Raw genomic sequence first — 25,311 nt, 5'->3', positions numbered from 1 at the left:
CTAATGTTAGATACTTTCCTCTGAAGTGGCTTTCTTCGTCGGCATATGCATTAAAGCTCGTAGCTCCCAGTGGGCTACAATTGCAGTCTCCATAAGAAGATGCAATGAATTTGAAAGGCAAGAAATGATTCATGCAATGAGTTCCTCCTTAGAAACTTCTTCCAGCATTTATCTCAAGAGAGCAGCTCTGCATGGAGATGAATGGGCTGGTGTCTGGAGATGGCACACTTCCTTTCTCTGTGTAGACACAAAGACCAATTTCAAATGGGGGAACTGGCAGAGAACCTGCAACTGTCTAATCTCTAAATATACGCCACTGCAGACAGCTGGCCCCGCTGAATGATCCAGGTATTATTCTTTTTAGGGTCAAAGTTAACTCAAAATCAAGCACATTGTGAGCAGCATGTGTTCAGCATGAGTCGGAAACATATTTTTTACTACAGTCACGTCAGCTGGATTGAAATTTGGCTGAAAGACAAGCCAAATACAGAGGGATTACAAGATAAAAGACAGTTTGCACCATTCTGTTGTCAGCAATAAAACTCAAGCACTTATCTGCTTTCCTCTCTGGACAGAAGAAATACAAAAATTATGTATTACATACATATGAATAATTTATTTTAAAAAGTCTAGAAAATACAAACCGTACAGTTACACTGACAAAACAATATTCAAACAGATCCAGTCATAACATTTGCACTCTTGCATTGCAACAGTTAATCAGTATTAAGAACAAAACAAATATGTTCTCATATTCTCATCATCCTCACGTAGAAATTGAGATATATATATATAGGTCAGAGGTCAGATTTACTCTGAAATGATACCTGCTCTTTCAATTGTCTCTTTTTCTCATTTAAACACTGAAATTCAGAGAAAATTTATTTTAAATAACAGCATATTAATAACCAACAATCACATAATGATTCAGTGTTTTGCCGAACAAGCCGATACGTTTTTTCAATTACATTACAGTCATTTAGCAGACTTACAATTCAAATTCTACCACAGCTACGGGAGCAATTTTTTGGGGTTAAGTGTCTTGCTCAAGGACACATTGACATGTAACTAGCGGAGCCGCGGATCGAACCGCCGATCCGATTGAAGGACGGCCCTGCTCTCCACTTATCCACAGTCAATCAACACATACAGCAGTATAGACTTTATTCTAGATCAATACCTTTTCCCGGGTCACACACGCTTGACGTTTGGCACTTTTAATATCTTTAACAAAACCATAAAAAGTTATATTAAATTACTTTTGGCATTATTGAAAAATAAGATAAATTACATTCATTTTATCAGCATCATGACAGAGAGGAAAGTCAGCTGTAATAAATAAACATTTTTTTTTAAATCTAATCTATCATGTGATTGGTTGAAAGGTCCTGCGTTCCACTAAACTGTGAGACAGGTTTCTGAGTTCAGCTGCAGAGTGAACCTGCTTGTATCCCAGCAGAGCCAGAGTGTCATTGCACAGATTCTGCACAGTCCTCACGATGTCAAAGCCCAGACGAAGCCTCCAGGTCTCTGCTGTCACTCTGGAGTCTCTGGTGGTGGAGTACCTGTAGTTCCATTCTGAAGGGGACGACACGTTACTGTTGGTATTCTTTGCAATCCACATCCGCACCCTGTCCTCCATCTCAAGCCCCACAAACCGGTAGATCTCAGTGGCCTTGTCCTTTGGATTGAACGCCAGGTCCTCATACCGCACCAGCAGGTAGCGTCCCCGCAACCATGCCGGCCTTTGCAGGCCTGTTTCTGCAGAGGCCGCCATGTCTTTGCAGGTACTGGTGATCTGTGTCAAGTCCACATATCGAGGCTGCCGTCCAGTCACATTCCATATTTTCCAAGCGCGGAATTGATCTGAGAAGGCCATCATGCGTGAGGCAAGGATGGCTCTGGGGTCTCTCACCAGGTGGACAATCTTCAGGTCCAGACGTGGATCCTCTGTCAAGGTGCGCAGGTCCCCCACCTCAGGGACCCGCACAGTCTTGATGGCTACGTGTTCTCTTGACAGACATGACATAGAGGCTAGGGTGAGGTTCAGGGCCCCACACTTCTTGGGACACCAGGTTTCATCAGGCGTAGCAGAGGCCGCCACATCACTTCCATCGAAGCACACGGGAGGGGAACAGAGTGCGTGGCTGGAGCTTCGGCGGAAGAAGGAGCTTGTGACGTGGTCCTGGGGCTCCGGGCGGATGTAATTTTCCATGAAGTGAAGGTCACAGGTGTACAGATTGAGGAGGAGGTCCCTGTATGCTCCAAGTAGGGCCCGGCGGTCCAGGGTGCGACGCAGCCTGCTGCTGGAGTTGGTGAATGCCTGCTGGACGTGGTAGAGAGGTTCAAATACATAAAAGATCCCTGGGTGCTGGTTGAGGAGTTGCCCGGTGAAGGAGGAGCCGCTGCGCGTGGTGGCAAACAGCAGGATGTGCTTCCGAGGCAAATCGACAGGCATCCAGCTGTCATCGCACAAGGTTCTCCACCTGGAGTCTAGAAGGAAGAAACAACCAAGTCAGTCGTTTTACATGTTTAACTCATATTATTTGATACTGAAGTCAGTTGCATCATGTAGTCCTACAACAAGCTTATTAACATTTATACATAACACAACCAGCTTTACCTTTTTCGTAGAGGTTCTGATAAAAAAAGAGTAGTTATTTCACTTATTCCAGAAGAGTTACTTCAGCTCATAAAAGTGAAAGTGTCGGTTTTCATCATAATTCAGTCCAGGAGAAAGTGAATGACTGAATCAAGCCAATAAAGCTTAAATAATTTAGAGGGTAAACATGCCTGAGTAAGTTGCTTGTCTGCCAGTGGTTACCGAAGGGGCTTATGAAATGGCGGATCTCTAAATATAGTGCAAATAGCTAACGTGTAATTACTGCTGATGAGGAGTTGATTGCAAAGGGGGTGTTACTTTCATACACAGGAGCTGCAGCTACAGCTGCACTATGTGAGGGGATTAATGGAGATAAATTGGAGGATAATTGTAAAAACGAATCACACATATTTCATTTCTCTATCCTCCTCACTTGTAGGGAATTCCCTCGTTTAATGATCTGCTTTCCTTTTTCTTCATTTTCAGTCAGTTTTAATTCTGGCTCTTTACTGAATCTCTTTGCGTGAGGCTTTTTGGGAACATTTGACTAATTTTACCAATCAAGTGAGTGTCTGTGTAATTCCCCCTACTGGTGCTGCACAACCGAGTTTTGTAACAGTATACATACATTTTAGGTAGTTTCTGTTTTTTTGCAATACATATGAGCTTATATATATACACCGACAGCTATACACACGTTTGGCTCTCCTGTAGCGAGGCAGGACAGTATGTGGGACAATCTTGACTGGCCATTGAGGCGTACCTCTGTGGTGTCTGGTCTGGCAGCGGTAGGTTCCCTGACAGGGCCCAGACAGAGAGTCCCTCAGGGTGCGGATGGCTGTGTACTGGACCCCAAGAGACGCACAGACCAGCAGCAGCACCGTCTTCCAGGAACACTCCATCCTGCCCCCCCCTCTGGCTCTACATCCTTCACGCTGACGCCGACAGGGAGGCACAAAGACACAAACAATGAGATTTCATTTTGATGCATTTTCTCAGCTTCATGCATGTGCAGTTCCCACTCCTTTACGCCTGCAGCCCTCCACTGATGGCCAATGAGCAGCTCTTGCTGGAGCAGTTAGGATTCTTGCTCAAGGGCACTCAAACAGAAGAAGGTAAAGTATGTCACATTAACTTTTCCCTTTCAGATTTCCCTTGCAAGTTTAGAATGTGAATGCTTGTCATACTAATTGTGTAACAGTGATTTCTAGTGAGGTTGCTGATAGTTAGATGAAAAGATTTACAACACTCTCATGTCTGTACTTAGCTTAGCTTAGCATAAAGATAGAAATGGAGTAAATAGTTAGTCTGGCTCTTTCCAAAGGTGACAAAATCCTCTCTTTAAAGCTCACTTAATAAAATGTTATACCATGTTGATTAGTGAGCTTTGGAGGTATTGGTAGACACATTTCATTTTGTTACCTTCAGACTGCCAAGATAGCTGTTTTCCTCGGTTTCCAGTCTTTATGCTAAGCTAAGCTAACCCGCTGCTGGTTGTAGCTTCATATTAGCAAGTAAGCCCACTAGCATTTCTCGCTCTCCATGTGGAACAAACAGACCTTTTAGCATTTCTACCAGAAGTAGCCTAAACTCTTTGGATAAAAAGGTTCAGGATTTGTTCCCTAAAGGATCCACAGATTTGTTCTGCAGAAAAACACGACGCAAAGGTCAGACCTCTACTGCAAAATGTTAGCAGTAATACCACAACAGCTCCACTATTCAAGATAGCCTACCCTGCGCACAGTTGCATAATTGTATTTCATTTTTGCTTTCCTCTCGTCTGGGTAATTAAGCCTCTAAGCCCAGCAGAGCGCTACATACCCAGATAAATATAGCTGTCTTCACATAGATGAGTGGACAAGTTTCCTTTGTACACTTCTGAGTTTTTTGTCACTGGGCATGAAAGAGCAAAGGGAGATGTGATTTTCCAAATGGATTTAGGAGAAAAAAAAGGTGCTGCCATCCATTTGTCCCTTCACACCAAACTGATGGTAGGTAATCACACCAGATCCCTGGGTGCAAAGTGTGTCTCCATCACTCACTGAGGCAATCATCATCAGAACCACAGGTATATAGTAGATGTCATATTACTGACAAAAATAAATATCGCCTTCTTGTTTGCTTCTTCTCACCTTTTTTCTGTCACTCTGTCTCTCTCCAGTCTGCCTCTTGTTCATTAATGATGTTTATGTGTCCCTGGCAGACTCGTATCCTCAGGAATGTATCACACTGAGCTCAGATCAGCTTTTGATGTTCCATTAATCACAAACAGCGCAAAACCAAAGACATTTACTCTGTGGGTGAGGGGAAAAGAAATCGGGTTGACATCATGAGCCATTCTGTTTGAATATGACAAAAAACAGCAATCACAGAATCAACCCATCAGGGGGAAACTTTGTTAGCTGAGGACAGAATCACAGAGTTGGGGATGTTGTACTGTTTGTCTCTTTTTCCGGAACAATTTTAAAGCTGCACGTTGTGTTTGTGCGTTTGTTGAAAGACAGAACAAATCTGTGAAAAAGCAGAGAAATAGAAGCATGAATGACTGCAGATAATGAAAAACTTTGACCAAGCTTCTTACCATCTCTGACACTTGAGAAAAGAGGGGGAAAAATCTGTCAATTTGACAGTCCTGCCATCCATACCCAACATGTACTGCACAGCTGGCTGACCAAAGCACATCATATGATTCCTCAGCGACAGGTTTTGTTTTCCTTTCCAGTCGTGATCGGGGCTCAGTGCCTCCTCTGCTACACACCCTGCTGCCCTCTAGAGAATGAGGACAGATGCTTCAATGGATTAAAGCAATTTGATTTGCAAGTCCTCCTTTTCTCCCTGGCTTTCTCACTCCTCCCGTACCGAGACTCACACCAGGAATAATAGACACTCTGTCAACAGCTGGAAAGGGACTACGAACTTCAGATGGTCTCAGCTTTTGTTTCCCCCAAACAATAATAGCGCTTACAGGGGATAAAAGCCTCGGGGACAGGATCAACCACAGATTACACTGGGCGGCGTGCGCTGCTCTGGCGGGTTTGAGTTGTAAATTCAGCAGAAGTTGCTGCTGCTAAGTTAACATAGCTAGCAGCAAAGGTGTGCAGAGGTAATGATGTTTGGGCATAGTGCAGGAAAGGCGATTGCCTCTGTGGAAAATAAAGGCAACAAATGAGGTTAGAAGTTAGTGATGAGGTTGGGACTGAGGGATTTGGGATGCAAGTGATTGAGGGATGTGACAGTGCCAAAGATTTTTCTATTAAGGCACCTCTGTGTGTTCACAGATCTTCTGAGTGAGGCGGTTTATTGGCAACGATCAATCCTGGGAAACACAGAGAGTTGCGCAACAGTATAACAAAGCCAAGAGGAGCTTCAAATCTCCACTTAGTCTTTTTCCCTCTGTTCTCCATCTATCTACCTTTTCCCTTCCTCTTTCTGTCTCTAAACCAAGATCACATAGACACACGTATACATGCAGAGTGCCACAGGCGGAGAGCAGAGCAGAGCCGCTGCAGCGTGCAGAGGAGCTACAACTGACCCCGGGCTACAGAGGAGCTCCTGCGATAGAGGAGAGAAGATGAATCTTGTCCAACATGATTCCTCCAGCACACACACAGACTGAATAAAGGCACTACACAGAAGGAAGAACAGCACAAACAGTGGGCTGTTTGAGTGTTAAATGAAACATAACGAAGAAAATAACAGAGTAAAGTTCAGTGAAGATGAAATTAATTAGTAGCAAAAGAGACCTGCAATTTGATCTCACCCTGTCACTTACATCGACACAGTACCCAGTGAGCATTTTACCGTTGAAAAGACGTTTAATAAACGACTATGGTCACCGGAGAAAAGACGTTCAAAATTGGTATCAAAGTTTTTTCACCTACTATTTGAAGATATTGATTAAACGTTCACGTTTAGACCATATTTCACCGGGATTTGCAATAGAGATTTTTTTTCATCCTCTACATTCTGCAAATAATAGTATTTCATCATTTTAGAGGCTTACTAAGAATCCACATCCACATTTCTCAGTTGAAAGCTAATATTGCAAATCCTGGTGAAATATGGTCTTCAAATAGTCGGTAAAAGAAACTTTCACTTTTGAACGTCTTTTTAACCATAACTGTAATTTAAACGTCTTTTAAACTTAAAAATGCTCACAGTGAAATAGCAATTAAATATGCAGTCATAGTAACACATCAACAGTTTCCACGTACAGGACAAAGAAGACCGTGCGACAAAGGCAACAATTAATTTCGATTTATTAAGCAGCAATATAAATACAACATGAACAATGTAATAACTACAATGAAATTGAAAATACACGATTGCTGAACAAAATCTCCCTTCGCTTCTTTAAATGTCGTTGTCACAGGAGCAGGTTTCAGATGGTCTTCCATATTTCAGATGGACATCTGCAAATAACACAAGCATTAAAAAAAAGATGCTCACTTTTGAATGTCTTTTCTTTGGTGACCTTTCAATGGAACAATGCTCACTTGGATATTACACAGTATAATACTTTATATTGTTTGTATATTGCTGTATGCCAAACAATGATTTGACCCTCTTCTTGTTTACACATCACTTTTTTTACTCATTTAAAGTGTGTACAGCCCCGCTCGCTTTCTGTTGTGTATTGTACATGTAAAATGGCATAAAAACTAAATTTTAAAACGTTGGGCTACAGCAACAGCCCATAAAGACAGTCTCCAACATTAACTCACACACATTTATGTTTACTGTGGGTCCATGCTGCAGTACGCTACAGGCTAACATGCTAATGCTGCAAGCTAACACACTATCGCTACAATCTAGCAGCCTCGCCTTCATCGTTAGCAGCATAAAATGATACTAATGGTGATAATTTTGCTTTGCATAGTTGGAATAAAGTAGTTCAAGTACTTACAAAGTACGTTGTTAGCGTGAAGCCCCACCATCAGCTCGTTCACTTCGCTCCTCAAGTTCGGTGCCGAGTTTCCAGACCAGTGCAACTTTCAAAGTTGTAGAAGCACTCTGAGCCAAAGCGCATGCGTGTTCCAGCAGTAAACACGCGCTGGTATTTTACATAAATGTACAGACAGAATGTACAATTCACCGACCAGTGTAATATGACTTTTGAGAAAATTGTGCGTTCACAGAAGCCAATATCGTCTCTCTTTCAACCTACAACTGAATAAACCATCAACATTTTTTAAACGTTTTTTTGTGACACATTGATGTTGTAACCACATATTAGCCGGCTGAAAAGACAGTGAAAATAGGTCTTAGACGTTCAGACCGAATATCAACCAGTTTTCAACTATAAATCAACATTGCACCGGTTGATGGAGAGCAAACATTTGCATCTGGATATAGTGAAAATATATTTTCAATGATTTATACCAATATTTCAAGATTTGAATACATGTATTCAAATCTAAATATCACTTAAAAACAAGTGTAGCATTCTTTGATTAATGTTAGTAGAATGAAACAAACACAACATTTCGCCCGTGTGGAGCAGCATAGCAAAGCCGATAAAGTAAGACCCGGTCACTTTAAACTCACCATTAAGTACTGCTGACACACTTTAAGTCGCTGTGTGGAGTGATCATAAATACTGTTTTTACTCCTCATATTATCACTATCATGATACTCTTTGTCCGATTAGAGCATCTTGTTAGTTAGATAGCAGTTCGTCTGCACCTCGCTGCGCGTAAAATGCTTTAAAGCAGATTTTAAAAAAATGTTGCCTTACCATAGACGCACTCGATCAGATGCAGAAGGACTTCTACGGCCGGTTCCGTCCTGTGCGCGGCATTTGTAAAATTGTGTGTGTGTGTATATATATATATATATATATATATATGTGTGTGTGTGTGTGTGTGTGTGTGTGTGGGTCGAGCGCTGCCGCCGGTGTGTCCAGAGCCAAAGTGGATTCAGAGCTGGAGATGCGCCATGGACGGAGAGCGGCGATAGGCAGAGAGAGGATGCGTGTCTCACCCCTCCAGAGACCACACCGACTACTGGAGCTGAGTCTCTAGATTGGATGCAAGATTGCCTCGCCGTGCATTACGCTTTGATGCCGTAGGGTACGTGTCATTGCGTCTTGGAAATGCATCTTATCTTAACAGGCAGTAAATAGAAGCAACATAGTGAGTTATCAGTCTCGCAGAAAAAATTAAATAAATAAAAATAAGCTGCTTCTTTTGCCATCGTGATTTAATTTATTTTGCTGGTGTATGAGGACCAGACATTTCTCATATTTCACTGAGGCAGGTTTCATCTGCTCCTGCCGGGCATCAAACAATCATTTCCTACCATGAGTGTCATTCCTCCTTCTCTGTCACTGTCAAGCTCTCTACAGGGTTTCTCACTACACACACACACACACACACACACACACACACACACACACACACACACACACACACACACACACTTCTCCCATGAGATAACAGTGGCACAATGACCTCTATTTTTCCTCATTCTAGTGAGGATGACTGCTATAGTCAGATGTATGCCCCCCCCCCCCTCACTCTGCTGCAGACGCTGCCAGTGTGAAGGGATAGGTGTCATATCATTGCCCCCGGTGGGTTACTGAGGGGTCAGACTTGGCCTTTGACAGCTCCATTACTCCTGGGAATGGGGGTCGATCACATTTATCTCCTGCTGTGGCAGAGTCACGCTGGCTAAAGTGTGTCTTTACTGTGATGTACAGACAGATTGGTGAAATAATGTTGCTGTCGTTGCTGCGTCTCAGTTCTCACTTGTATCATTTCTGCTGTTGGATGATTTAAGCCTTACACCTTTTTATCAGTGGGGGATTAGCTGTTCCAACGTTTCTGCCCTCTGCATCTCACTCGTGTTTAAACCTTTCAGGCAGCAGATGCACCAAAACAAAGGCAGGGGGAAATTATCTCAGAAATAAGAACTGGAGGACGGGAAGTCTACCTACGCGGATACAGAATAGGCTTTTTCTGGCGACACAGGGCTGAGGGCACATCACTAGCCAAAGGTCTTCCTATACAAGCACACACAAAGTACGACAAGCTGCCAAGAATGCCCAGTGAGTGATACAAGAGTGCACCGTCCTCCGCACCTCTCAGCGCTGAGCCCTCGCTCTGCGTGCCTACGGCATCGATTCCCCGGCTCCGAGCAGCCGAACGCCCCCACACCTTCTTGGTGAGATTTGAAGCAGGCAATAAGAAAAAGTTGAAATTTCTGTGAGCGAAAACTGAATCCTCAGCGGGCCTCCCTGTTTAGCTAAACCTACCCACACTTGCTCCTCACCACACACATGCAAAGAGCATAAAATCAGATGCACATTAGAGATTTGGAGTGCCTTTCATTATCCTTTTCCAGAACTATCAGACTCTCAACAAATGCCTCGCCAATCTGCACTCTTTCTTCCCAATATCTCTGTGATCCACCCCATATCTGATATTTAACATGACAGCAGTCTTTCATCATAAAGCGGATGGAAATGCAGCTGAAATCTCTCTACTGTTCGGGGTAACCTTGTCTGCTTAGCTCACTGACTGCTTTTCTATATCTGGGCTTGTTTGGCACCTTCCACTTTCTTTTAAAGATGCGATCTGTCAGTCAGATTATCTGTCAATCAGCTTGTCACAAGGTAAAGCAGGTCTCATAAAAGTTAGAAATTTTGCCTGTGGAGGAAAGCAAATGTTTCTATGCGCTTCGTCTCATTTGAGGGAGCCCTTTATTCATTGCTCCTTCACCACAAGTGCAATAAGCAAAGAAATCTCATTTCACCTACAAGTATATGCCATCAGAGACAGCTAAATGTATTTCAGCAAACAACAGGGCACACTTTCTCTATTTCCACTGGCATCGCACTGGCAAGATCAGAGAGCTTCTCCAGAGGTTTTGTGACTTGGATAGTAACAACACCATGCAGACACTCAATTATTTCATTCAAAGGAAGAGTTTGACATTTTGGGAGTGTGCATATTCGCTTTCTTGCTGAGAGTTAGATGAAAAATTGATACCATGGTATATATGGCAACAGCCAGACTTGAAACAGGAGGAAACACCTAGCCAAAGGCAACACAATATGAACCACCACTTCTACAGGTGTGTTTGGTTCAGACAGAAAGCAATGCAAACTTTTGCCTTGCGTTGTCTGTGCAAATCTGACTGCTGGACCGTTAGTGAACTAAATGTTTATTCTTCCTAAACAGCCAATACACCGACTGTAGAGATGTAGAGAAGCTACCAAGCATGTGTGTGTGTGTGTGTGTGTGTGTGTGGTGTGTGTGTGTTTGCATTCATCTCAGCCTCTGACTGAACTCAGAACTCAACAGAAGCTTTGGTTCTTTCAGCTACTTACCTCCAATATTTCTCCTTTATCCTTTCATATACGAAATAGCGGGCAAATTGATTTGATATCTAATGATTTGGATACTTCTTCGATGTGAGCAGTAACTTCATGGAATTGCCATTGGTTGCCTGGCAACATGACCACTCGTGAAATAGCGAAATTCTGTTTTTACACTTTGATTTTTGTACAGATTAAACAAATGTGATATAATGGAGCTCAGTGGTTTCCCATGTTTTTAGTTGTATTGCTGGCCAGCATTTTAACTTAGCTAGACTGAAAACAAGCTTTGCTTTGCTTTGTGTAAAAAATGACATGTCGTTGTTTCAAGAGGTGGTTATGTGTTATGTGTTTTTCCATCTTTATATATTCATATATTTCTGGAAAGGTGATATTGATTTTATTTTCCAACACTGCCAGAAAGAAAATGTTTATTTCTCAAAATGGAATTGATAGATATACTGAGTGGGTTTCTTATTATATAGCACAATTTCTGCTCCCAGACACTGAGAAGGCCCATGTTTGTAATCAGCCCCCCCCCCCCTATTTTTTTAACATCTCTTGACCGCTAACGGGAGGTCATGACTGAATTCAATGATGCTGACCCCAATCAGACTTAGTGTCTGAGTCTGTTTGATTGCTTGTTATCCTTAAGCCCACAGAACTCCTGACTGGGCTCGCCTCAGCTCAGTGTTCAGTAAGTCATTTAGGGAGAAGAAGATCATCTGGCATAAATTTGTTTCGCCCGTAGACAATCCCATCGCTCTCTGTTTTCTATGAAATCTCCAAATCACAGAAGGAGCGAACCGTCTTTGTAAACTGAAGCTTTCAGCTAACATTTACCCAGCCCTGGTGTTACCGCCCTGCTCGCCAATTTTGCAAGGCTTCATTTATTAAATTTAGGCAGGACGGGTTGCAAGCCGAGGTGCTGTGCTGCCGGCAGACTGAGAGAAATCCGTTGAGTGACACACAGGATGATGAGAGGAAGGAAGAATGTGGGACATGAGGGATGAGAGAGGCAGAGAGAGAGAGAGACTTCAGCGGAGAGGAGGAAGAGCAGGAGGGGGAACGAGACAGTTTACACACGCCATCTGTGCATCAAAGGTGTGGCTGTGCTGGCTTGCCTTCACGATGCACGTCTGTGTGATTGTTTTTGAGAGATCTCTTGAATATAGATGGTCTCATTTTCACTCCCCCCGCAATTCTTTTTATTTCATCTGCACATGAGTGAGCAAGTCGTCTCTGCAGTTGTGTTGTCGAACCTTGCTGTGTGCAACAACAACAACAAAAAAATCTGCTTCCAAGCAAAGACTTGTAATTATCTGCCGTATGCATGCGGGTAGCTCAACACCATGTAATGAAATTAAAACTTTTTTCCTTTCTTTAAAGTTTTCTCCTGGCACCCATCAAGACATTCATAGACAACTCTTTTACTTCTGACATGCCAGAGGAGCCAATTACATGACTACGATTTTTCTAGTCTAGCTCCCTTTGCTTGCAAGAAGACTCTCTTCTCAAAATGTTCCCTTATGATGCTCCACACCAACACATGAAAAGGTATATAAACTAATTGTCGCTTGTAAACATCACACAATGAGCACAATCATGCCAGGGGATTACAAAAACGGAATGATTACCTCTGATGCACCTTCTACTCTCCAACAGTTTCATTACACAGGGGAGTTGAAGTTTTACAATTTGACAGAGAGCCAGTATCACAGCATCACAGCATCACAGCCCCACGGCCACTAGTTTTTTAAGTTAAAGACTTCAAATCAAATCTACTGGAAGCCTTTGAGACTTCCAGAGGGAAGTCAGTTTTATTGAGAGCGTTTGATTGGTCCTGGTCTCGCTTGGATTGCTCCTCTGAAAGAAACAGACATAAATTTCTGCGTGGCTGCAATCCAACCAGACACCTCCGCATGTCTGGGTAGCGAGCAGACCGCTATTACGAAAGAAAAGCCCCAAGTGGCTCGTCTCCCTCCTGCCTCTAACATCACTTTTTTTTTTTTTGCTACCGAAAGTCTTCCCACTGCAACCGTTTAGTCTCCCAGCATTTTTGCTGTGAAACCAGCCCATCAGCAGTGCTCTCTGGTGCATAATTGGTGCCATTAGCACAACACATCACACACTTTCAGACACTGTGGCAGGACAGAGGCAATAGCGAGGTACCCTGCTTTCTCCCTCTCTCCCACTCTCTCGCCCTCTCTCTCTCTCTTTCTGTCCCTCTTTCTCTCTTCCTTTCCCTCTCTCTCTCTCTCTCTCTCTCTCTCTCTCTCTCTCTCTCTCTCTCTCTCTCTCTCTCTCCCGCTCTCTATCCCACCAACTGTTTCACACTCGCAGGGCTCACAGCCATCGCATTTGTGGGAGTAATGGGCCTGGCAAATTACAGCAGATCGGGCCTCCGCAGGCTCAAATCGGCAGCGACCAGGGAGCACCGAGCAGCCGTGCTGATTCTACAGAACATGGCCTTCTGATCGGACAGAAAGAAGTGCCCTGGGATGGGGGGCAGGGGGAGCCATGGAGCTATCAAGTTAACATCTGCCGGCTGTGCTTTTGATTGTTGCATTGGTGTGAAAAATGGAGTGTGTACATGTGTGTGTTTGAGAGAAAACTTCAGATAATCTTGAAATTTGGAGTCTAGTCACATGTCTCGGCGTGTTCTGCAGAAGTTGTACGAGCCCAAATGAACACAAGAGACTCTGAGTAACAAGTTTTTGAAACACAATTTCCTGGCTGATTTAATTGATTATTTTTCTAACTTTGGATCTGCCCTGCCACTGTGATAGCTCACAGTTTGCTTATGCTCGAACACACATGCAGCACAGATAGAGGCAGACATGCAGCTAAAACACGCCCTCCCACACACACAGATGGTCTGAGAGATGCCTCGACAATTAAGCCGATCCATTTAAAGTCTCTCACTGTAACAAGCCGAAGGAAGCCGGCTGCTGGATCTTGCTGTTCTCTGAGGCGTGCTGATTCCTCGGCGTTCTGTCGGGCCTCCCGGGGCCCTTTCTGTGTGACCGAGCCCTTTCTTAATTACACCTGAGAGCACCGAGCAGCTGCTCCTCTTTCACATCTGTGTCTCCATCAATCAAGCCTGTGAAGGGGCGTATGGAAAGCAAACTGGCAAATATGGAAGACACTCTCTCTTCCTCCTTCTCTCTTTTCAGTCATCTGATTCGTCCGTGCTTCTCAAGCAGAACCATGTCTGTGAAAGATTTTTTTTTATCAAGTTGTCAGCAACACTTTGATGACTCTGACTGTTTTTTTCCTCTGCAACAAACATTGCTCCCCTTGTTCTGTACGTATCCACGATCATGGATGTCGTAATAAAGTTATTTTTGAAAACAGACCATGACCTTGTGGACAGGAGTTCTAAATTACTCTTTTTACTCAAAGCTAACGTCGTTCATTAATGGCTCAATTTGACACTTTTCATAAAATGAGTTGATTTGATTTGATGTATTTTTAACATTTAAAATGTTATTTATAGCTCTTTTATAGCTCTTTTTACCAAAAGAACAGCTATTATCATAAACAGGTAAACAATTGATTTTGGATACCCCAAAATGTTCATCTGTTCACTGCAGGTGCAGCATCAGATATTGGCCCAACATCAAATTAAGAACAACGATGAAATAAGATTCAGTGTTTTGTATATACCAGCTGAGCAAATATTTCAAAACAGAAACCATATTTCTTATCTGGATGTATTGGCACTGCTGTGGATCATAAATATTTATCAGGGCTCCAAAAGGTGAAGTGTGTAGGAGTCATACAATCTGGCTTCTGAAAATATAGCATACATCTCCAGATTATGTTGCAAGATGGAAAAGCTTCAAGAACACATCGGTGCCGCTTTGCATCACCGATCACAATAAAAACATTGGTTTTGGCTCATCCATTTTGCAGCTTGTTGCTGCCTCACTGGTTGCATTTTGGGTATGCAAAAGTGCAAACTGTAATTTGACCCCTGCAAGTCAATGTGGACAAAATTATTAAAAAGTAAAGTTTATTAAGCTATTTTACCCAAATGTAAAGGACAATTTGGAAATATGCTTATTCATTTTTTGTCAAGAGTTAGATGAGAAGATTGGATGTTTGAGAGTATTGATTCTCTCATTTAACTCTCAGCTAGAAAGCGAATTAGCTAAATTCCCATAACGTCCAACTATTCCTTTAATGCACTTGACTGTTTGCTGAGGTAGTGGGACATTAAATGTCCAAATGGATCAAATTGTTAATGTTTAATGTTTCCCTTCCAGTGAGTTATTAACCTCTCCCTTCAGACGGAACAACGTAAATAAAAATAAAAATCAAAGTTGTTCACTTATGTAATGATTTCCTGGACAAGTTTCTAAACGTACACGATACATTTTACACTATAGGCTTACTATACGTTAGAGTGTGACGTTAGAGGGAGCAGCACTAGTGGAGCTTGTTGTAAAGTGTGGTCAGGTTGTGAGAGGAGAACAGGAGCCTTTCCAGGCCCCGATGTTACCGACAACTGGAGGGAGAGCACACGTGTTTCATTGGCCGTGCCCCAGAGCAGCTCAGGGTCTACCTTCTGCAATTAAATAACAACGACTCCTGCATATTATCTCTAAACACTTCATTGATGCGATGGATAATCGCACTCTAATGAGACGAACATTTGCTCTCTCTGTTTGGAAGTTCTTCTAACTGACCAAATCAGATTACATACTGAAGATGAAACATTTTCCAAATCCTTCTATGAAAGTTTTATTCAAATTCATGCCACACTGGCATTGTGGCATTGTTAAAATATAAATATAAAATATAAACGAGACATCCCACTGTATATAATCATGTATAATAAAATGCAATCAAATGAATAAAATGAATCAATATGTCAACAAAGTCAGCTAGTCAATAACACATACAATCACTTTATATACTGTATCCCATTTTATGTTTGGCAAACAGCAATATTGGATCAATATTGATGTTCACTCTTCAGCAGTGCGCTGCTTAACTTACTCAGTACTCAGGAACCACAGCAGATATTGATTCAATATCTGTGTGTGTTGTATAAGATAACTTAAGGTGAATTTTGATCAAAGATATGAGAACTCGCACAAAGAAATATAAGATACTTAAACATGTTCATGTCTTTGTTTGTTCTTCTTGCTTTTCAAGAACACATCGGAGCCTTTTGGAACAGTCGTGGTGACAGCTTGAGTTTGTTCCTGTGAATCTGAAAAAAACTAAAAAAACATTTCAAACACATTTTATAGTAATTTCACAATTACCCCTGATAAGTAAGATTGTTTGAACGTAGAAAAGGTGTGGAACATGTTTGGTTCCTCCTTGGCCAAATGATTGAGTTCCTTTCTTTATAGCTGCACCGTTCACTATCTTTATAATAACAATGGATCAATTGATTCAATATTTGACTCTTTGACTGATTACTGGACTCTGCAGTTCACCCAACTTTATGAAGCATTTCCGCATCTGTTAACTCACCTCAGCGTTAATGTTTTGATTCACTGTTGTTTCACTATTTCACTGCGTAAATACTGGACTTACATTCTTCAGGTGACCAAAACATGACTCTCTTACTCCGTTTATGCTGGGATGTGTAAATACTATAGGCAACTGTTTGTTGACACGCCATGTCCCATTTACAAGGTGATAGATAGTATGTGGATGTTGCGATTACAGGTTGTTTTTGCTGCCCCCAAAATGAAAATATATAAATTCATGCAACTTTAAGATCAGTCAAAATAATCATAATAGTCTAAATCAGGCGTGCCCACACTTTTCCTGCTTGCAAGCTACTTTTAAAATGACCAAGTCAAAATGATCTACCTACATTCAAAATGCTAAATATCTATTTATATATATATATATATATATATATATATATATATATATATATATATATATATATATACTGAGTATACTTTATATTTACAATATATGTTGGCGTACCTTGCATAACTGCATGAATCCTTATGGAACAATACAATTCTGTACATTTTTGGTTATATACTCTGATGACTTGCACTGAATGGAATCAACCAGGGTTGCATAGTAGCTGCAGTAGCTGCTAGCCAGCCTCAAGCAGACTTCAAATGATCATCAGTCATGGTGGAACAGTATTTGGACTTAATATTCATTATGTGGGAAAAGGCTGACTCACATAAATAAGTAGAGCCGAATAATGCAGTCAAGAAGGTAGCACATTTCCTCATGTTTGGGTACTTTTCCTCTGTGAGTAAGTAAATTGGGAGGCTAACTAATTAGCTCACCGGAGTTTTGCGGTTGACCGCGCATACGTTGTGACCCGTGTGTTAGAAAAGACGTGATCTCAGACTGGCTGCCATGTACGTCAATCAAGTGGCAAATGCCATGAGGACATCTAATTTTTTTTTAATGGCATGCGATCTACCCGCAATACCTCCGCGATCGTCTGGTCGATCGCAATCGACGTATTGGGCACCCCTGGTCTAAATATTCTAGAGTGATAAAACCATAAAACTTAGTATGCGTATAAGAAAGAAAACAAGGTCAGTTATATAGATACTAACAAACATTACCTAAAAAAAGTCAGCCTGCAGTTATATTCATTACTTTAATGTGCAGGGCAGTAATAGTGTTACAGTGAAATAACTTTCTGTTTAGATTCTTACTTTTCTTTCGTTACACTCTGCCTTATTGACACCAAAAAAATCTGTTGACAGGAGAGCAGCCTGACTGGTTTTTAGTCATCATTTAATGTCACATAACAGCCATACCACGTTGTCAGGCCATCAGATAAGTTCAAAACACAGTATTCTTTTTTCTTTCAGACTGTGCTGGCTATACCGAAAGACATTGTGACAGCATTGACATTTTCTTCTTTTTAGATACAGAACAAGTTGATATTTTCAGTCAGAAGACAAAATGGAGTTATGATTGAAGAAATTGCATTCATCAGATTATAAAACCAGTATATGTCATTTGTTTCTAAAGAGAGGAGGGGAGGAAGGCAGCATCAGCATGAAACTGAAAGTATAGTACGACTCTTTCACAATCACCCACTGCTGTTTTATGGACAAATTTGAAAGCACAATTAATGTCCTTTGGATGTAAAATTCCTTGGGGCTACTTTACAAAAGCTATTAACCACGATCTTCATCATTCTGAGTTAGGACCTCAGTACAACGAGGATCCACGCTCATTATTATGTCGTTGGCCGCTTTGGCCTTTGCTCTCCTCTTTAATGCAATCACTGCCACAATCACTCCAACCACCATCAGCCCCACCAGTCCGAAGCCCACAGCATAGCCAGTAACATTAGAGACTTCAGATGGATCGGCTGTGGGGCCAGCTTCATTACTCCTGGTTCCTGGTTTCTGGGTTGACCTTAAATTGGTCTCCTGTTTAAAGATGCACCTGTATGTGTCATCCCAGAATAGGCCATCTTCCTCTTCCCCAATACCTTCCTCATCATAATTGTCATTGTAATCATCATCCCCCTCCAGGAAACCATGGTCTTCTAAAACAACACACAAGTACACTCCTTGATCTTTCGCCTCCAGGTGGGAGATTGTCAGTGAGGAGCCATTTTTGGACAGAGACAGTCTGCCCCTTAGATCCTCTGGGATGGGAACAGTCTCGTCCCTTGAGTCGTGGATGAGTTCATTTTCGCCTGATGGTTCTCTGCGGTGCCACTGCACCCTTTGGGAATCATCTTTGTCCATGTCACAATCTAGCAGGGCGCTCCCGCCTTCAACAACAACTTTTTCTTGGGATTCCTTTTGGGGGCAAAGAACCAGCAAGTACTGCACTTCAAGCGAAGCGGAGATGCATGAATAGTCCCCGCTAAGTTCATCAGAGAAAGCAGGAATTACCAATGAGAAGTCTTCCGATTTGTCACCGAATGATATGGACATCTTCACGCTGCTACCATTGAGTTTCCCCAGTGGTGTCTCCCAGTGCTGGTAGTCACCATCAAAGGGGCATTTTAATACCACTTTGTCCCCATCTGAGGCAAAAATGTCCCTGCTCTCACTGCGGTCTGGTGGTTGCATGCTTTGGAAACTGAGACAATTCTTACCTCTGCTCACGAGACAGATAAAATGCTGGTTATTCTTTAACTTGCTGCTGTCGAGCAAGAGCAACGCCCCGTTGTCTCTGACCTCCACGACACCCTTTAGCTCCTCCACTAGAGGGTCCAGCGACACACTGCTATCCAGGAAGAGTGTGGGCTTATACAACGGAAACGTCTCGCGGTACCAGCGCACAGAGGTTCCCTCCAAACCAATGGAAGTGTTGTTGCACAGAAGCTCAACCCCTCCATCTCCTTTATTCACAAGGATCTCTTCAGATGCCACTTCCTTATTGCACACAGATAGCTGCTGTGTGTGCTGGTTGACTAGTTCCTGGTTCTGCCAGCATTCCCTCCTATAAATCCCTGAGTCATTGTGTGTGAGGTAACTGATCTGGAACCCGAGCAGGTACTGCTGTTTGTTGATGTGGATGCGACTCTGGAGGTCCGCAGGAGGTGTAACGGACGTGTTGCCGGCCGAGGAGTTGCCAAGCAGCTGGTCTCCCTCCGGTGCACATCTATAAACAACAATATAATCCGCTCCAAAACAATACCCCAACTCGATAATGGCGCCCTCTGCTCTGAACACGGGCTCAGCCTCCTCACTGTAGACCTGGTGGAGGAGGAGGGGAAGCAGTAACTCCAGAAACCTGATGGAGGTCATGTTGAATGCCTGTCCCTGGCCATGTGTTTGTCACACTCCAGAAGGTGTGCTTAATATATCCACTTTGGTTTGTCCCTTTTAGGTCCACCTCCTGCTAACATCAGTTTCCTCCTCTGCATTCTTCCACAGACTTACACAAACACGCTCTCAGAGTGACAGACGTAGGAAGGAACACACACACACACACACACACACACACACACACACACACACACACACACACACACATACACACACACACACACACACACACGTGACATTACTGATGAGAGACTGGTGTTGGTGGAAACTCATTAGTCATTAAAGTCTTTCATAGAATTGTAACAAGTCTAAGACAACCAATGAAGCGAAACAAAATCCAAGAGACAGAACCTGAAAATAAAAAGTTCTGTTCCTGGTTGTACATTAACTGTGTTGATGGACAGGTTTTCACTCACCTGTGGGTGTGTCCAGTCACCATGCAAGGTCGCTGTTAAGAGGGAGTGTTTATCTGCGCATGCGTTTTTCTACAAGCATTTGCGAATGCTTGCAGTGTGTGTTTTCTTTATCATCAGGCTCTTATTCAGTGAGCCTACTATCTGAACTAAATATAGAAGTATCAGGTAATCTATCTGGTCCTTATTGTGTTTTTTTCTTTGGCACTGTGAGGAAACACAAAGGATTCATTCAGTCTTGTGCTGTTTATCAGCTGGAAGGAGCTGTGTGTCCTTGGTTTCATACCTGCAAGAGCTGAGTAATATGATACAAAATACCCTCAAATCAAACAATATTTAGGAATGTAGTGCTCGTGGCATCGTAATGTTGCACTTTGCATCATTATGTGATGTTTTCAAATAGTAACTGTAGGGGGAGTATAATCTGTTGATACTAAACATCTCTGCTTGTTAGTTAATAATATATTTTGCTTGCCCCATTTTCTGCCCAATAAGTTCATTAATATGTCACCACAAATCAAATGTTGACTTTGATCTACCATAAAGCAACCAGACGCAGCTGTTATGTTACGACTCCTTCACTCAATGATTAATGGCTCTTTCCAGATAACAAAATAGGAAAAGATAACTTTACTATTCAAAAAGATAAATACACTTCTTACTGGCGTTGCATTCAAGTTTAAATGTCTCTTGTTCAAAATTGCACAGCCAGGAAATCACAATAGGAAGACACAAAGTTAAACCTGTGGTACACAATGTACAGCAGCGCTTCTTTTTCTACACTGTGCTTGAGAGTGCTCATGACAAAGCAGGCTCTCTATCTCTCTCTCTCTTTCGGTTTCTCAGGTTGTAAGTGGGAGGCAGCTTACTCTAGTATTATATGACAAAGGACGAGCACCCTGCCTGGAAAATCCTGTACTGTAGGCACCATTTCAGAAAGTGATTCAGGGAGTAGTTTTGGTATCACGTTTGCTGTAGAGGAAATGTCTGGCCACTTTTAAAAAGTTCAGTTGAATAAATGGATGGGTGGATCCATCCTAGTGAGGTAAGGACTCCCTGTAATTAAGCACATTCGTATTTCTTAACTCCACAAAGCATCACCTAGTGTGTGAGCATCTTCAATGGGTCTGACAGACTGTACCACATTTTACTTGTTTTGCCCAATGGCAATTTGGAAAAGCTTCTCCCTTCCTCTTCCTCTTCATACCCTATGACTGTGACTCTATGCCAACCTTTAATCGGAAAAGGTTTTCGGATTATTGATGCTTCTCTGAGTTTGACTGTGCTGTAGCCTGGTTACAGTTGCTTCATTTATTTGAGCGTTGATAAACACAACAATGTCACAGTAAGTATGTGGCAATATGTCTCAAGTCTAGACAAGTCACACGTCCCACACCAGCTACATATTTATCAGACGGGCTTGACAAAAATTGGATCACAATCCCAAAACAGATCAGGGGATTCTGCACACTGCCAGTAATATATATGCATTTGTTACACCTCAAGTGCTGCTTATGTTTTAAGTTCCTCATTGCTGCAGAAACAACAGGAGCGCTGTAGCAAGAGAGGGTTGATGCTGATTGCGTGACTTTACTTAAACCCTCGTCACAAGCGAGGGACATTTTGAACAGGTTGACTGCAAATAGAAGACGAGTGAATGACACTGTTTACTCTGCAGGCCCACATGTTGTTTCATGCCCTCTTTTCACTGTCAAGAAAGTCATTTCCCATGAAACACATGCAAAATCATCATCTTTGTCTCTCTTGTGATAGTTTAACATAATGTATCTAACTATCAGTGGCCTCTGATGACCACCTCCCTCCTGTCAACATATTGGGTATTAAAAAAGAGAGACACACCAACCTGTTTTTTTTTTCCTTTGAGGTGCATCATCTGTTTACTAGTACATAAACTATAATGAACCCAGCTACCCACTCAGCAGCAGCAGCTTCCGTGCTGCTGAGGGAACAGCTTGCAGAGCTGGTGATCAAGCATCATGATTAAGCACCAACTGTGAGAAAACTCTCCGTGTGTTCAGTCCAATTCAGCCTTGTGCTGATTACGCTCATCAGGGCCCCGTATGCTGCAGGGTTTGGAGGTGCACCAACTGCTGTTTGAGATACAGAGTTTTGCCAGAATTATTTAATTACTGGACATATGGGCTGCAATAAAAGAGCAGAGCTTTGAAAAGAGGAATGAAATGGGGCATTGGGAGCATAAAATCAAACACTTTTCTACGCTCTGTTTGATGCAATTTTCCTAAAAAAAAAGAAAGAAGTTATTTCAGGGTCACATTTGAATTAATCAGTTGTGTTACGCTGCTTTGCAGTACTAGGCACCGCCTCTGCGCGGCGCGGTGGGCACACAAAACAACAGAGAGTAATAGTAGAAGAAGAAGACACCAGTTTCATAACAAAACGTCACTTCCTCTGACCGCTGCTATAGGTAAGTAGCTTTTAAACAAAAATGTCGATATGTTAGATGGAATCTCAACATACACATCAGTCAGTGTGTACGTTGAGTCCGGAGGTTAAATCACACAATGTCCCGCAATGCTCGTGCCTCTTCTAGCCGCTAACGTTAGTTCACTAGCGAGCTGAACACCTAGCATGTTCCAGCAAATAAAATACTGGACGTCATTCAAGAAGTCTTTTATTTTGAAATCACGGGCTTATTATTTATCCGCGCCAACTCTATTGAGATGTGAAGATGTATTGACTCAGCTCCGACCATGAAGTCCCTTTAGTTGTAGTAATGTGTTACCTGATGGTCATTGACTGTGACTGACGGAGTTAGCTCCTGTATTTCCATTTCCCCACATGAAACATCTGGCACCAGCTGTGCAGAATATAAGTTATCGTCTGTGTTATTAAGGCAAAGCTATGATGAATTGTGTTTAGCAAAATAGCATTCAAAATAAACATCAGGGTAGCCTCTCTGTCAAAGCAGGGGGGTAAATTACTATAAAGTGATTTTATGTAATAGATATTATCACATAGACAGTGTGTCAGTTTTAAAATAACACAGGTAGCAGTTCTTTGGTTTTCTGTTGCAACAAATGCAGAATGAAAATACATCTGGTCGTCAGTATTCTGTCAATAATTGTTAAAAAGTGGAAGTTCAGATAAGTAGCATGACTGTGTTTGTTTACATTTAGCTTTCTTTTCTTATTTGTGTGGCTCAGTGACAAGTAATCTGGAAGCTCTATAAATACCCGCTGGCTGTGCATAAAGTCAGGAGGATATTGTTGTACTGGATGAAAGTTCTCTGTGAATAGCGGAACAAAAACAATTAGTCATGATTGTCAGTCTCCTGTCTCGATAGATGCACATGACAGGCACCTCTGGCCTCACAGAGCATCATCATTCTTGCTAAATTTGGGAACCTTACATCGCTGCAACTGTCTGCTCAGTTTAGCTCCCACTGCTACTTCAGAGCATGAACTTTTAGGAAGAAGTTATGTTATATGCCTGCTTGGTTGTCACCCACTGCACTTCCTTCTTCTCTCGCTCACTCAGGTGATTTGCATTCGGACTTCGCGTCAATGTTGCGTTTGATCGCAACGTCCCTGTGCCTCCGCTGCCAACGTACCACAGCTTTACCTTTACACCTGAGACCATGTGCAACACTGAGCTCAGCAGAGAACCAGCAGACCGTGGAAGCTCTCTACGATCTCTCTGTGGACATCCAGAAGGTCCGGAAACTAAAGGGCTGGGTTCTGCATCAGAACCCCGCCTATACTAAGGAGGTGGCTGACCTGCTGAAGGAAATGGGAGCCTCGGGGTCCATCATTGCCCGGATCCTAGCAGATCACCCTGAGGCTGTCCTCTGTCACCCAGAGCAGATGCAGGCTCAGAGGGAGCTGTGGATGTCTGTGTGCCCAAAACAGAAGGACCTGGTCGGTATAATTGAGAAATTCCCAGCCTCCTTCTTCACCTCGTCGAGCCACCACGACAACCAGCGGAACAACATCGCCCACTTTCGGAGCTTAAACCTCAACAAGCGGATCATCACCAAGCTGATGGCCAGCGCTCCGCAGAACTTCAGTCGGCCGGTAGAGGAGAACGAGCTGATGGTGCGCACCCTGCAGCAGGCCTACCAGGACCTTGGGGGCGAGGAGGCCAACATGAAGATCTGGCTTCAGAAGCTGCTGAGTCAGAACCCGTTTGTTCTCCTTAAGCCCCCCGAGGTGCTGAGGCAGAACCTGCTGTTTCTGAGAGACAAGGGCTTCAGCACGGCCGAGCTCCTCCGCCTCCTGTCCAAACTCCGGGGCTTTGTCACCGAGCTGAACCCGGACAGCATGCGCCGCACTCTGGCGTACTCCCAGGACACCATGGGCTGCTCCGAGGCAGAGCTGCGGGACATCATCCTCGACTGCCCAGCCGTGCTTTACTACCCTGACATCATTCTGGCTGAGCGCTTCAAGGGCCTCCTCAGCGCCGGGATCAGCATGTCTCAAATCAAAGAGACTCCGACCGTTCTGGAGCTGACCACGCAGATAGTGAATTATCGCATCCAGCGACTGAGGGTGCACGGTTATGACGCAAGGACGGGTAGCCTGGAGGTCCTAAACGGCACTAAGAAGGACTTTGAGATGAGCTATGGCAAATTACTGTTACGAAGAGAGAGGCCAATTTTTAACCCTGTCGCCCCTTTAAGAGGAGATGACTGACAGAGGTTGTATGGACTAATGCAAGTGAATTAAGGCTGTGTAAAAGTGTATTGGTGATTATTTACACCTACATTTTGTCAGTATCAGATTAGAGTGCCTTAGGTGCACTTATTTCAAGCATTAAATCTACAAACAGTACACACTAAAAGCAGCACACTTTTACTGCAGGTGCAAATTCATATTGTAAGAGATGAGAATGGTTATGTAACGCCTTCCCAGAGAAAAATGCAAAGGCATCTAAATATGTCACACTTGTTGGAGAAGATGTCGTCCCTCACCAAATAAATAATTTATTCCAGCTTATTTACAAGTTACCTCATTACAATGACTTCACATAAAACGCTGCATGACATAAGACAGATGTGCCGACTGGTCTATCAAATGTATGACTGAGGACAAACGAGGCTTTTCAAAGCATTTTATTTACAGCCTGTGCAAGTGCTTCAGTTTCACACAATGTTCTTGGCAGCACTATTGTGATCCTCAGGGAGGAAATCTAACTGTGTCTCAGAGTTTTAGTGTTACTTTACGGATGGAGACTCTTTATTTTAAGCCA

General features: G+C 42.8%; 2 protein-coding genes across 4 annotated transcripts; one reads left to right on the top strand and one right to left on the bottom strand.

Annotated features, from left to right (window-relative positions):
* Positions 1-490: 490 nt before the first annotated feature.
* si:ch73-62b13.1 (Carbohydrate sulfotransferase 1-like) lies at positions 491-8,612 on the bottom strand. Of its 3 annotated transcripts, none has more exons than XM_068723818.1 (4): positions 8,340-8,612; positions 4,735-4,896; positions 3,366-3,537; positions 491-2,493 (listed from the first exon to the last, which is right to left on the bottom strand). In XM_068723818.1, exons 2-4 carry the CDS (start codon positions 4,777-4,779, stop codon positions 1,367-1,369), a joined length of 1,344 nt encoding a protein of 447 aa, XP_068579919.1. In that variant the 5' UTR covers positions 4,780-4,896; positions 8,340-8,612; the 3' UTR covers positions 491-1,366. The 3 variants fall into 3 exon arrangements, with proteins under 3 accessions (XP_068579919.1, XP_068579920.1, XP_068579921.1); XM_068723819.1 differs by lacking the exon at positions 8,340-8,612 and adding an exon at positions 5,184-6,622; XM_068723820.1 differs by lacking the exon at positions 4,735-4,896.
* A 13,888-nt stretch (positions 8,613-22,500) lies between these two features.
* Positions 22,501-25,058, top strand: mterf2 (mitochondrial transcription termination factor 2). The gene is made up of 2 exons (XM_068723275.1): positions 22,501-22,528; positions 23,602-25,058. Exon 2 carries the CDS (start codon positions 23,628-23,630, stop codon positions 24,753-24,755), a length of 1,128 nt encoding a protein of 375 aa, XP_068579376.1. The 5' UTR covers positions 22,501-22,528; positions 23,602-23,627; the 3' UTR covers positions 24,756-25,058.
* Positions 25,059-25,311: the final 253 nt, after the last annotated feature.

This window comes from Cebidichthys violaceus, unplaced genomic scaffold (genome assembly GCF_023349555.1).
Source record: "Cebidichthys violaceus isolate CVI_PGR_0920_01 unplaced genomic scaffold, fCebVio1.0.p SCAF_3, whole genome shotgun sequence".
In the NCBI taxonomy this organism is placed as follows: domain Eukaryota; kingdom Metazoa; phylum Chordata; class Actinopteri; order Perciformes; family Stichaeidae; genus Cebidichthys; species Cebidichthys violaceus.
Note: the sequence above shows the minus strand (reverse complement) of the source record. Positions and strands in the feature narration are given on the sequence as shown.

Bases quoted from the DNA above. Each gene is read 5' to 3' on its own strand.
- si:ch73-62b13.1 (XM_068723818.1), bottom strand. From the start codon at position 4,779: ATGAACAAGAGGCAGACTGGAGAGAGACAGAGTGACAGAAAAAAG. The intron at 3,538-4,734 runs GTGAGAAGAAGC...TGTCGGCGTCAG, and splicing joins GACAGAGTGACAGAAAAAAG to CGTGAAGGATGTAGAGCCAG. The intron at 2,494-3,365 runs GTACGCCTCAAT...TCTTCCTTCTAG, and splicing joins CCAGACCAGACACCACAGAG to ACTCCAGGTGGAGAACCTTG.
- mterf2 (XM_068723275.1), top strand. From the start codon at position 23,628: ATGTTGCGTTTGATCGCAACGTCCCTGTGCCTCCGCTGCCAACGTACC.